The sequence below is a fragment of the Gorilla gorilla genome, chromosome 12, assembly GCF_029281585.2.
Source record: "Gorilla gorilla gorilla isolate KB3781 chromosome 12, NHGRI_mGorGor1-v2.1_pri, whole genome shotgun sequence".
NCBI classification, from domain to species: Eukaryota; Metazoa; Chordata; class Mammalia; order Primates; family Hominidae; genus Gorilla; species Gorilla gorilla.
Genome location: NC_073236.2, coordinates 48,396,719 through 48,410,951, shown reverse-complemented (window position 1 = coordinate 48,410,951; position 14,233 = coordinate 48,396,719). Strand labels below are relative to the sequence as shown.

The 14,233-nt window shown below is 44.8% G+C and overlaps 1 protein-coding gene across 3 annotated transcripts in view; it reads right to left on the bottom strand.

Moving 5' to 3' along the window:
- The window catches only part of ACOXL (acyl-CoA oxidase like), a 389,165-nt gene that overhangs the window by 324,839 nt on the left and 50,093 nt on the right, over positions 1-14,233 (bottom strand). For all 3 annotated transcript variants that reach the window (XM_055378293.2, XM_055378295.2, XM_031008100.3), the window contains exons 3-5: positions 10,470-10,553; positions 1,521-1,607; positions 1,083-1,181 (exon numbers count right to left, since the gene is read on the bottom strand). In XM_055378293.2, the coding sequence (XP_055234268.2) occupies positions 1,083-1,181; positions 1,521-1,607; positions 10,470-10,553 (270 nt within the window). The remainder of the gene's footprint in view (positions 1-1,082; positions 1,182-1,520; positions 1,608-10,469; positions 10,554-14,233) is intronic.

Sequence of the window (14,233 nt, the reverse complement as noted above, 5' to 3'; positions counted from 1 at the left end):
CCCTGCATCTGTCATTCCAGACACTGGCCACCTCCAACCAGCAACCCTGGGTCAGGAAACCCCGCTAACAAAAATCCACCTGCTCAAGGACAAACTGCAAAAATAAAGAATAGACGAAGCAGAGCAGCCACACGGCCAGGCAGCATCCGCAGCCACGCTCGGGCACGTGCTTGCACACACTGACTGACATAGCTTCATTTCTAGAAAGTACCTCAACATTTGTTTATCCCTTTGTAGTTCTTAGGAACACCCAATATCAAGCAAGAAACTATAAAGGAGAGTGAGATAAGTACACAGTTGCTTTCTTTTTTGGTGGGGGTGGGGGCGGGGTGCGTGTAGGAGTTAAAGAGATGGGCATGAGGGTTACAAAGCAGCGTCCCGAGGGTATGTTATGACTCACTATGGACAGAGATAGCAATGTAGAGAGACTTAGCCAACATCTTTTTAGTTAGCAAGAAGGGAACGGAAAGGAAGAAAAACAGAGAAGGAAAAGAAAGGAAAAGGAAGACAAAGAAAAGAATGAAAAGGAAAAACCTCAGCATTGACCATATATAGTAAAGGTAGAAGAGTCAGACGGTTTGGTGACACTCTTGTTTCTGTTGTCATATAAAATGTCAGTGCAGGTCACGGTAAGGGACAGCGCATGATCCCAGTACAGAAGACTCAGCTCCTGATAAGGTGGCCCCAGCACAGTGCCCTCCTGACACAGGGCACAGTGGAGAGGACCAACAAAGGCGTCTCCTCCAGTCCGTTCCTGCTACTGCTAGGGACGACTACAAAATGGTTTTAGTGTTGTTCTCTTGGAGTTATGACAAGGGATTAAATTCACAAGTGCACACAAAGTGCTTGAAGCAGTGTCCAGTGCCTCAAAGGCACCATATACACGCTGGCTGGTGTTGGGTACATGAAGGCTGAGCACATATCCACCTCTATTAAAACACTTAGGCATTTGATCTGAATCTCAGCTCCCTGGGCCAGAGAGCACACACAGAGGGTGTGAAGCTGGACACAGAAAGAAGGAGATCTGTTTCTGTCCAGGTTTCCAGCTCCCCTGCACGGCAGGAGAAGGACGGATGCCTCACCTGGGCAGAGAGGTCAAAGGTGGCTTCGGTCTGGATCCCTCTCACGTTGCTCCCATGGCCCCTCTCAGTCATTGCAAACATCCCAGTGTATTTCTGCTCCTGGAGTTTACCAGACATTAGAAGGGAATTAGCTGGTCAGGCAGTTGCTCCAAATGCAGACCCCTCGGACCATTAAGAATGGTGGTGAGAGAGGGACAGGTGGGTTGGAGAAAATTATAAAAATGCAGTCTGACGACAGTGAATGTGAGCTTAACAACATGACAGGCCCAATGCAATATAAAAAAGATAGTCTTGGAATTCTCATTTTCAACGAGATTTTTGCTGATACAAATTCCGTTTTATTTTATTTTTCTTCAAACACATACACACATGCATATCTATCTACTACAGATTTTTAAGGCTCTCCATAGAAGACCAATGTTGAGGAAAATACCATACCTGGAGTGGCTGAAACCACTTAGTAACATGTTCAGGGCTTCCGAGATTCCTGATAGCACCACCAAATAGCCAATAAATTATTCCGCACTGGAAACAAGGACAATACAAACCATCATTAGCAACAGTCAGCAATCTAAAGACAATTAAATCCACGGCCAAACTCCAATCAGGGAGCAGCTATTCAGCCCCCTGTGCTTGACCTAAGCCCTGCAAGTGGCATGCTTCTTTGCCCTTCCTCTTCACTGCCTGGTGAGCTCCAGTTTCTCTCTGCAGACATGGCTCATGAGTCACTCAGGACTGACACAGAAAGTCAATCCTCCATCCTCAGGCCTCCCAGATCCCCCCAACAAATGAATGCTCTGAAAGCTCATTCTGCTTTGTCCTCTCAGGATCTAGCTTAGGGCCTGATGCAGAAGACATGTAACAAAGTGTGTGTGCAATGACCCTCGATGCTGACCCCTGTCTGTGGAGGTGAGTCCTGCCATGAGAAACAGTGTTTCCTTACAGGAAGGTGGATGGAAGAGGCAACGCTGCAAAAGGAGCAAGCACGCAGCTTGGGATGAGCACCCTTCACTCATCCCATTCATGAAGTGGGATGAGCAATCCCACTTCAGCTACCCACCGGCTGCAGGATCTTGGACAAATGACATTGTAGCCTCAGCTTCCTCATCTGATAAATGAATGGTGAGAGTACCCATTTACTGAGCTACTGAGCTTACAAGCTCACTGACTCTCACAACAACCCTGGAGAGAAAGCATCATCATCCCCATTTAACATGGGAAATTGGGATTCATAGAGGGAAAGTGTCTCACCCACATCCTAAGAAAGTGGGAAGGGCTGAGGCTGAAACCCAAGCTACCTAATGCCTTATAATACTTCATATAGTGGCCATGAGGATTCAGTGAGAGTCAACCACCAAGCCTTTGCTTGGTCTTTTGTGGGTTTTTTGTTTTTGTTTTTCTTAAGAGACAGGGTCTCACTCTTTCACCCAGGCTGGAGGACAGTGGCATGATCATAGCTCACTGCATTGTCAAACTCTCAGGCTCAAGCGATCCTCCTGCCTCAGCCTCCTGAGTAGCTGGGACTAGGGACTACAGGCACACACTACCACACCTGGCTAAGTTTTTTTATTTTTAGTAGAGATGAGGTCTTGCTATGTTGCCCAGGCTGGTCTCAAACTACTAAGTTCAAGCAATCCTCCCACCTTGGCCTCCTGAAGTGCTGGGATTACAGGCATGAGCCACCATGCCCAGCCTGCCTGGTCTTTTGTAAACCCTGGAAAAGTGTTGCTGACAAAGAGAAGGAGGAAGACAAAGAGGATGAGGATGAGAAGGAGAAGGAGAAGAAACAGGAAGAGGCAGAGTGGCTTGAGCAGGGCCGTTTGGAAGGAGCAGGGTGACTGACTGCAAAAACAGAAGAACTTGAATGTAGGGACATTTGCTGTGCCTGCAGGTCAGAGTTCCTTCCCCCTCCTAGCTATACAACCCCAATTTTCATCTGGGGAGCCCTCCTCCCCTAGAATCTGTCCAAGTGGTTTGTGGGTGATGTTGACCCCACCCCATCCCAGCTTTAGGATGAGTTGGGAGCCCAGGACTGGCTGATTTGGCCAGACAATGGCTCTCAGGATGGATTCATGATCTGGGTGTGTCCATTTGGAGTAGAAGCCAGGACACAAGGCTAAGCTACTGTGGAAGAGAAGCCCTCTTTTGTGAGGCTATGAAATCTGGAGGGATGGAAGCCTGGGGCCATACAGCCATGAGCTGGGGAATGAAGCCAATGTATGAGGACCCGGTTGGGGGAAGGAGGCAGAGTTGAGAGATGGGAGAGACCAGGTCCTGCACACCCAGACCTGAAGCCTGCTGCATCCTAGACTCCTGAATTACAGCAGCCAATAAGTGCCTTTTTTGCTTAGGCAAGTTTAGAGTCGACTTTTTTCCTGGGGTCACTGCATCTGGATGAGCTCTCTGTTCATACCCCACGTGTATGAACAACCTGGTATTAACTTTGTGAAATGGTACTTGATCAACTCTAGCAGCTCGGACCAGCTAACACACTCTGGCATCAGGAAAGATGAATTTCACTAATCACATCTGACGTGAAGTGCTTTTCATTTGGAGAATCATAAAGTATCCTGGGAAGACGATTCACACCCTGATGACTCAGCTCACTTCTCTACAGAATCATCGCAGGCACTGCAAATTGCATTACTAATTCCAACATGGGAAATGGAAGCAACCCAAATGGTACGTGTTTTTTCCCTAAACCATCTTGGGAGTTAAGTTTAAAAAAATATTTTTCTAAAACTCAAACAAGTTAGGTTTTCCACCTCTAAATCTCTTTGGCTGGTGCCTAATGCACTCTTGACAATAAATTCCTCTTCTAGGTTTTAAATCCCTTCCTCCTCTTTAGGAAGAGGAAAAAAAACCTAGAGTGTTTTATCCACATTTTGAAAGCCCCCATTCACTAAATGTCTTAGTAGGCACCCTGGGCTGTGGAAGTGAACCTGTAAGTTTGCAGGAAACTGCAGCAGTTGACAGAGGCAGTGTCTGCATGACCTCAATCCACACAGTCAGGTAAAGTGTGGGGTTCATTTCCCACAAAAGCCACATTCTCTGAAGGGCAGCTAATCCAACCAAGCTGGGCCAAATGCAGGTGGAGTTCCTGGGGATTGGAAGTGGAGGGCTCCCTGGCCTGACATGCTTTCAGCAGGTGCCTTCTGGGAGGGGCATGGGCCCCAGCCCACAGGCCAGGAAGGAGGCAGACAGGGAAGTGGGGAAGTAGAGGGATTCAGGGTAGATTCTGGAGACAGAGTTGTTGGGATGGATTTGGGAGGAGAAGGAAAAAGAGGACTCTGGGAGACACCTGGGTGTGTGGCCTGAGTTTCCAAGAAGATGGAGACCCATTGATTGCAGTGGAACAGCTTGGAGGAGGGGCTGGGAGGAGCCAGGAGGAGGGTATGGACTCCTTAAAACAGAAATGCTGAGGCTAATGGGAGGTAGGCATCAACCGATCACGTGGGAGTGTCGCAGAGTGTCCTCCGAGAGGACAGTGGTTCTCCTGTCAGACTACCCAGCGTCCTGCCCCTGGCAGACCTCAGGGAACAGGACACAGAGAGGACCATTTGCTCTGAGAGAGACTGCGAAAAGCAGTGGTAAGAGAGAAAAAGTAGAGTTGGTTGGGGGATACCTAATGAAAACTCGAACGTCAAACATGCACCCACCTTGCTTGAGAAAGCCTCCTCTCTCTTTTCTCACTTATCAGGAGAAGAAAAAGGACAGCTATGACATCGAGCACATGAGGTAATGATCATAACATGCCCAATGAGGGTTGGCAGCTTCCAGAGGCCACAGTGTGAGACAGCTGAGGGCTGGGAGGTGTAGCCAGGACAGGTCACAGGGACCAAAGGATGGGGCTATGGCAGGGCTTCTTAGCTTCTAAATAAAGACTAAAAGGAGACATCCTGAAGTGGAAGGGAAATCTGGTGGATTAGAGCTGGGAAGGCAGGCTGGTATCACCTCAACCCACCAACGGAGCCACTACCTGAAAGACTGTGGGGCTGGGCCCCCAGCCACGTCCCAGGAGGTTACAGTCCCCACCATTTATGGAGCTCCTGCTACCTGCCAGGTTTGGCACGGGGATCCTTGTAGGCATTACTGATTTAAATCTACACACAGCCTGTGAATGGGCTTTAGCAATGCCATCTTTAGGGAGGAGAAAGCTAAGGTACATATGTACAAAGGAACATGCCAAAAGTGTGGCTGGGAAGTCCTAGAGGTAGCATGTGTACAACTCTCTTGTTCTGAGTGTGCCCCTGTCCCAGTGGACCAGTGAGGTCTGTCCCATGGGCAGGAAGCCTGCTGGCTCCCCGGCTGCAATAGGCCAGGCCATTCCTATACAACAGCCCAACAAGGGTCTCCTAAAGAGACTTCAAGTGTATTCAGGATTTCCTAATTCCAAGAGCAAATTTCCACAGATGGAAAACTGAAAGTGCTTTTTGAGACAACGGGGACTCCAGAAATGGACTGAATTTTGTCCTCCCAAAATTCATATGTTAAAGCCCTACCCCCTGTGTGATGGTATTTGGAGATGGAAACTTTGGGCAATGATCAAAGTTAGATGAGCTCATGAGGGTGGGACTCCAATAATGGGATTGGTGCCTTTAAAGAAGAGGGAAAAAAAGCAGCACCTCTCTTCACCAATGAGGACACAATGAGAAGGTGGCTGTCTGCAAGCCAGGAAAAGGGCCCTCACTGGAACCTGACCATGGTGGCACCATGATCTTAGACTTTACAGCCTCCAGAAGGGTGGGAAAATAAATTTCTGCTGTTTAACTCATCCAGCCCATGGTATTTTGTTATAGCAGTCCAAGCAGGCTAAGACAGATAATAGGATGGTTCAAATAAGGGAAAATAGAACAGCCATGGAGAAGCAGAAAAGGAAGCATGTCTCATTTCTTTCAGCTTTAGTTAGAGTCCTTCCAGATTGCACCCATGTTTTTGGCAGGAAACTTGGGCTGGCTCACAAGCTAGAGTGGGGATTCAAAGCACCAATAAAGACAATCTTTTTCCCTGGCACTTTGCTAATATGCCCACCCCTGTCGCTGTGAGCCACTCTCAGAGCCAGCCCCCAGCCCTGCCAGCACTTGGCTGTATGAGTACAAATGAGTTTGTCCAAGGTGCTCAGGGAAATGCAAAGCCACTGGATAAACAGACCTGGAGAGAGAGAGAAAAGGGACTTGAACATGCAGGGCACAGCTGATTTTGATGAATTGATGCTGACGTCCCTTCCTCAGGTTGACAGCCAGCTCCTGTGAAAGGCAGGGACCACCAGTGGCTCTTGAGCTGGCAGGGGGATCTGGGGAACCCCTGACTGACCCAGAGCTCACAGGAACTGTTCCCAGCACACCACATGCCCTCCTGGCATCTCCTCCACCACCAATAGAAAAGACAGCCATGGTCCTCCTGGTCAGGACTTGGGGACTGCACAGTCTATAGGTTCCTCTAATTGTCTAGGATTTCCAAACTCCAGGAAAAGAAAAATCTCCCACAATTACTGATGTGTGGGACAGCATAGTTAATAATAATTTTCAATTGTCATTTTTATTTCTGGTAAAATACATACAGCATAAAGTTTGCCATTTTAGCCACTTTTAAGCATACAATTCAGTGGCATGAAGTACAGTCATAATGTTGTACAACCATCACCACTATTTCCAAAACTTTTTCATCATCCCAAACAAAAACTCTGTACCCATTAAGCAATAACTCCCATTCTCCCCTCCCTCCAACCTCGTTACCTCTAATCTACCTTCTGTCTTTATGAATTTGTCTATTCTAGATATTTTATATAAGCAGACTCATATAATATTTGTCCTTTTATGTCTGGCTTACTTCACTTAATAATTTCAAGGTTCATCCACATGGTGGCATGTGTCAGAACTTCATTATTTTTTGTGGCTGAACAATATTCCATTTTGAGTTTATACCACATTTTGTTTACCCACTCCTCTGTTGACGGAAATGTGGCTTGTTTCCAGCTTTTAGCTATTGTGAATCATGCTGCAATGAACATTGGCACACAAGTATCTATTTCAGTCCCTACTTTCAATTATTTGGGGTATATATCCAGTTAGTGGAATGCTGGGCTGTATGGTAATTTTTATGTCCTACTTTTTGAGAAACAACCATATCGTTTTGATTTTATATATTTATTTAATACTCAAGTATTGACACCTATTATGTACCAAGAATGTAGGGGTTATAGTTTTCAAGGAGTTTTCCCTCTTGTGGTAGTAAGAGACATAAAATAATTCCATAAATAAATATATAGATTCAAAATGGGTACACGTTATGGCAGAAAACTATAAGAAGCAAAGACAGTGACAGCGAGTGGATGGGACTCAAGTTGAAGGCTTGAGAGGGGCATCCCTGCGGGAAGGACACGTTAGCTGGGACATGAAGAATGAATAGTTGTCAGCCAGGAGAAGGAGGGGAAAGACCAAGCTAGGGCTAGAAGCAAGTGGTCCAAAGGTGGGTAAAAGGAACCAGAAGAAGGGGAGAGTGGAACAGATGTGACTAGGGCCACACCTGCAAGGACCCATGGGCAACATCAAGGATTAGAGGATGTTTCTAAAGCATAATGGGAAGGAAGGGGTTTTAAGCAGGAGACTGGAGTGATCAGAGAAGTATTTCTTTTTTTTCTTTTTCTTTTTTTTTTTTTTTGAGACGGAGTCTCGCTCTGTCACCCAGGCTGGAGTGCAGTGGTGCCATCTCAGCTCACTGCAAGCTCCGCCTCCCGGGTCCACGCCATTCTCCTGCCTCAGCCTCCCGAGCAGCTGGGACTACAGGCGTCTGCCACCACGCCCGGCTAATTTTTTGTATTTTTAGTGGAGACAGGGTTTAACCATGTTAGCCAGAATGGTCTCAATCTCCTGACCTTGTGATCCGCCTGCCTTGGCCTCCCAAAGTGCTGGGATTACAAGCGTGAGCCACCGCGCCCGGCCTTAGAGAAGTATTTCAAAGGACATTTTCTTTAAGTCCATGCTAATTTCCTTCTAGGATACTCAGGAGTTTTCAGAAAAAAATTTTATTATGGAAAAATTCAATGAAATAGAAGCATCTAATGAACTCAAGGATGGTCAGCTCATGGTCCATTTTCCTTCATCTCCCTCCCCCCGCCACCCCTACCTACTTTCCCTTCCTACACCCCAGGTTATCTTGATGTTTATCCCTGACATCATATCATGTCTTCCCTGAATATTTCCAATACATAGGTAAAAGATACAGATTCTTTTTAAAAACATAGCCCTAAAACCATTATCCCACCTAAAAATATAATGATCATTCTCTAATATCATCAGATGTCCAATGCTCAGATTTCCCCAACTGATACATAATTTTTCATTACAAATAGTTTGTTGTTTGAACCAGGATGTAAATAAGACACACATATTGCAATTGGTTAAAATGCTTCTTAAGTCTGCTTTATGCTACAGGCTGCCCCTTCCCTCATTCATTCAGACGATCCCTGTGAAACTCCATGGACTAGGCTCAGTGCAAGACCCTGGAGACCAGAGGAGAGGGCTCCCCACCCAGACAGCTGCCACCACCTGTGGAGCTGTCCTCATGGTCACAATCCATGGAGGCTTGCTGAAGAGAAAGTAGATGGCAGAGTAGGGTGGGGGTGCAACATGGTAAAAGCACAAACTGGGGATCATGAGATTCTGGACCAGGATCCTCCGGTATTTCTGAGAGGGGATTTATTTATTTATCTGTTGCATCTCAGCTAGCTGCTCTCTCTGAAAGCCACAGCCAACCCATCCAAGAGAGAAGAGATCGTGCCTGGCTGAAATCACAGGGAGCCCAGTCTTCCTGGAAAAATCTGATGGTGGACACCCTCAAGACAAGATGGCACTCACAGATTTCTTTGTTTTTAATTCCTACCTACCAATAGACAATGTCCACACCAAACTGAAATCACCACCATATTGGACTCACTGCCAACTGACCTGGCTTCTTGTCTGATCATTCTGTCTTCATGTTCTAGTTGTAATTTCTCCTCTTTGGGGACATCACGACTGGGTGTTTGGATATCAGGAATCATTTTGAGACCCAGTGGTGTCCAGGGAGGGAAAGGAGGGCCCCATGAAGGACTCTCTGCTGGAAGGCTTGGGCAGCACGAGTGGCTGCAGCAGACACGCCCACCTGAGCTATTTTGTTCGCCTTCCTTGGTAAGCAGGAACATGCAAGATAATTGTCTTCCCTCAAGACAATAAGATGCCATTTTATAACCATTTGCAAAAAAATGGAGAAGTCTAAGAATTCCAAATATGGAAGAGGATATGGATCCACAGGATCTGATTACATGCTGTTGGTGGGAATGTGAATTGATGCACTAACTTTGGAGAATAGATTAACAGTACTCTTTAAAGTTAAGCATTCATTCATCCTATAACTAGCAATTCCATTCCTAGTTGAATACCTAAGGGAAGATTTTACCCATGTTCAACACCAGACAGGGACAAGAGTATTCACAGCAGCACTTTTCACATTAGCAAAATCCTGGAAACAACATGAGAAAGTGGATGAATAAATGCTGTGGTATATTCACACAAAGGAATATTATACAGCAGTCAAAAATGAATGATCTTCCATTGCTATGTCATTCCCCAAATGACAAAACTATAGAGATGGAGAACAACAGATTAGTGCTTGCCAAAGGACAGGGGTGGAATGGAGGCCAAATGAAACTATAAAGGGGTAGGACCCGGAAGTTTCTTTCTGATGATGGAACAGTTCTATATCTTGATTGTGGTGGTGGTTACATGAATCTACATATAGGGTCAAACTGCATAAAACTACACACACACACACACACACACAAACACACAACTGAGTGCATGTAAAAACTAGTGAAATCTGAATAGGGTCTATGTCCTCTTTAACAGTGCTGTACTAATATTGATTTCCTGATTTTACATTGCATTACTGCTATATAAGATGTCACCCTGACTAAAGGGTTCTCATGACCCTATGTACTATTTTTGTAACTTTCTGTGAGCATTATTATTTCAAAATGAAAAGGTTTTTATTTTAAAATTTAATGAATACAGGAACACACAATATGAATCGATCTTAGCAATAATATTTAAGTGAAGAAAGAAAATCACAAAGGATTATGATACTGTTTTCATAAAACTAAGACAAAGGAAAATAACCAATTGATACAAATGTAACAAAACTATACAAAGAAGAAAAGCAAATTAGAAACAAAAACAGGATAGGATATGATGGTTAAAAGGGAAGTCAGGCACAGGTTTTGAGGTATGCAATTTTACCAACACCTGTGCCACTACATAGACTGAGAGAGCTCACGGGGTTATAGTTTTCATTCCTTGGCATGCAAAGCGAGCATGCATTCATGAAGGGCAGGTGCCCAGCGCCTCTCACCTTCACTCCTGTGGCCATGTCCTCCATGGAGAGGACTTCTCCTATGACAAGGCTTCGGCTGACAAAATTCTTTGTTTTCTCTGCCTGAAAATATGACAGACTCAGTATCAAGGTTTCCTTATGGTTTTCTGACTTGTTAAATTCATAGTTTTTATAACAAATGCATGTTACTTTTATAATAAAAAATAAACACAGTAAAAGCAGTTTTTAAATTAAGAAACAATTCCATCATTCTACTAAAGTAAATGTTTTCATCTTTTTTTAATGTGGCTTTCTGGTCTCTAACCTTGTTAGTGTTAAAGACTCTTCTTATACAATAGTCAACTGCATCCGCATGGAGGCCAGCCTGCGACCCTGCGACCGACTCGCCTCGTGCCTTGCTTTGCTTTCTCCAGGTTTGTCCCTCCCAGCTCCTGGTGTTCCCTTTACAGGCCGGCACCCCCACGGTTCTGCCCAGCTCCTCCAATGTGTGCCACAGCCTGCAGCCTCTCTGCACTGATGCCCCAACCAACAGAGAATGCCTGGCTGGAGCTCTGTTGACAATCTTTTTTTTTTTTGTACAGACAGGGTCTCGCTATGTTGCCCAGGCTGTACATGAACTTCTGGGCTCAAATGATCATCCTGGCTCAGCCTCCCAAGAAGCTGGGACTACAGGCATGCGCCATGGTACCCAGCTTCAGTGACCATCTTGATGTGAGGGTGGAGGATTGGGAAGTCTGGGAGCACCCTGGACACAGGAAAAGCAGTATGTTTACTTTGTAACTATAGACCATATCAAGGCTTTGATGATTTAAAAATCATGAGGTCCCAATCCCCTCTCCTCACTCACTGTACACAACAGCCACAAATCCCAAGGCTATACACTCTTCTCCACCAGTGACAAATGAGGCATGGCAAAAACACTGTACATGTTTCATTTTAAAAATTCAGAGGCAGCCAGCATTTTTTTAGAAGGTGATAGGCCCTTGAGTGGGTGCAGCTGTCCATTGTTGAAATCAGTGCTAGTTGTCCTTGTTTGCCAGTCTCTTCTGAGATCCACCCAAAAAAACTGGTGCTTGTTACCTATGTGTATGTGTATGTACATGTGTGTGCATGTGCCTGTGTGTGTCTATATGTGTGTGTGCATCTGTATGCACACGTGTGTGTGTGCAAGTGTGTGTGTGTGTGTGTTTGTACACTGCTCCACCAGCAGCAGGATGATAACTAACCTTCCTTGAATGACTTTCAGTTTCCACACTGGCTAAAGCTCTCACCCCAAACACACTCTAGATTTTTCCCTCCCACAGGTTTTTACAATGTTTCTCTCAACCATTATTAATTTGAACAAACAGCAGGCTGTCAAGATTTATGACTCTTACCATGGCTCCAACCCAATGCATCTTGTATTGATTATTTCCTAACATATCTCCAGGCTTGAGTATATAAACCACTGCGTGGCTCCAGCTTCAGCTCACACTGCTGAAGTTATTACCAACAAGTAATAAAAGACAACGAGACAACTAAAGCAGATATTTGCAGACTTTTTTAGAGGGCCCAAGTGTCCTTTGTTGCACAGATCCTCACAACAACCCTACACGGGAGGCTAACAGGACAGGAACGACTGACCCCATGTAACAGACAGGAAATCCCAGGCTCAGGGAGGTCAAATGACTTGTCCCACCAGAGTCACCTGGGAAGTGGAGAGCAGTATCCTTTATCAGAATCCGGAGCTTCAGGTTTCTCATCTGGACATCTTGCCACCAGCCCTCCCTGCTCCTCATTATTAAGCCAGAAGAAGTCTTGGGACCCTGAGTGGCCCAGCCTTCCTCATCGGTCCACCCCTATTTTTCACCACCAGCCTTGTTCCCAGAGAGCACCCGACATCAACCTGTCCTGGGCCCCCAGTTCATCTTCCTGAGAGTCGCCCTCTCTGGAATCATCACAACAAACCCTTCCTTGACGCCAGCTCTGTTTTAGCCAAACTGAAATAATCAGCAGTAAGCACAGCCCCCCAAATTTCCAACTATTCATAGCTTTCTTCATATTTCATTCTCTTCACGAACACTGTCAGTGCAGGAGTATGACTTTGCCATTAATGGTGTCCAACTGCGGTCATTTTTACTCACCAGTTTGAAATTAATTGCAAGGACATTTACTGAAGAATCAATCCAAAATTTAGCCATCATAGAGCATTATAAATTGCCTATGACAATTACTTCCCTTCCCTTGTCTCTGCAGGAGATAGTGACCTTTGCTATTAGATCTCATGGGAAATGACAATAGGAGTTTGCTATTAATTCTCTGATGTTGATTTAAGCATATATTTGTACTAATCCATCTCCAGATGCCAAACCAAAGTTCCAGAACTGAGAATAAGCTTAATAAGAATGACTGCCTTACTGGTATATATTTTAACATCTTCTTCACACACAAATTCCCTATCTTCTTCAATTCTTATTTTATTTCTGATTAATTGTTCTTAATTAAAGAATGTCTAATATTGACAAGTTTCACCTCTCATTGAAATGGCAGCACTAACTGAATGGGCTACGATGATAATGATCAATCAATAGTTATGTGCTCTTCTACATTGCAGCAGTAGAACTGCAGCAATTCTACTGTATCAATAGCTGCCTTCATTTACACTTAATATATTCAAACCAAATTCAATCTCCATAGTAGCATGTAAGCTTGTAGTGATTTTAAATAATAATAATTCCATAAATTTATGAGTACTATACCCAAGCTTATAGTTTATCCTAAATTACAGTCCATGCTATTCACATGTATACTTAATAAATTCAGCCTCAAACAGAGGAAGATAGCTTTTCTTAAAATACTCCCCTTTCTTTGTAGAGCACTTGATGTAACAGATCATTGTGATGTAATAATCTGTTATAAACTCTGAAAAAAATGTATGTTTTTACAGAGTAGTCTGTAAAAGACATATATACTCCTCAATTAAAACCACCATGATTCAGAATAGGTTGGATGTGTAGTCTGAGCTGTCTTTCCTCTGATGTTAGCCCACACGGCCTCCTTTGCCAGCTCTAAGCAAGACTCTCACCTCCTGGGCTAACCAGCCCTGGCCTTCCCTCCAAAAGACCCCAAGTCTGGCCACTTCTTTTTTTTCTTTTTTTATATTTATTTATTTATTTATTTATTTATTTATTTATTTATTTATTTATTTATTTTTGAGATGGAATATCATTCTGTCACCCAGGCTGGAGTGCATGGTGCGATCTCGGCTCACTGCAACCTCTACCTCCCAGGGTCAAGCGATTCTCCTACCTCAGCTTCCCGAGTAGCTGGGATTACAGGTGCACGCCACCATGCCTGGCTAATTTTTTTGTATTTTTAGTAGAGATGGGGTTTCACCATGCTGGCCAGTCTGGTCTCAAACTCCTGACCTCATGATCCGCCCACCTCCACCTCCCAAAGTGCTGGGATTACAGGCGTGAACGACTGCGCCTGGCCAAGTCTGGTCACTTTTTACATCTCTTCACCAGACTCTTGTGCCCTGGACTATAGTAACAGCCTCTTGACAGGCCTCCTGTGTCCACCCAGCCCCAAATATCAGGCACCATGAGCTTTTTATTATTAGTAATTACTAAGGTAAAATTTACAGCCAGTGAAATGCACATGAGTTATGTTCAATTATCTACCTATGTAACCATCATATCAATCAAGAGCACAGGGCATTCCCTTCCCCCAGCAGGCATCCCCATGCCCCTCTACAGTTAGTACCCACCTTCACAGGCAACCACTGTTCTCTTTTCTTTCTT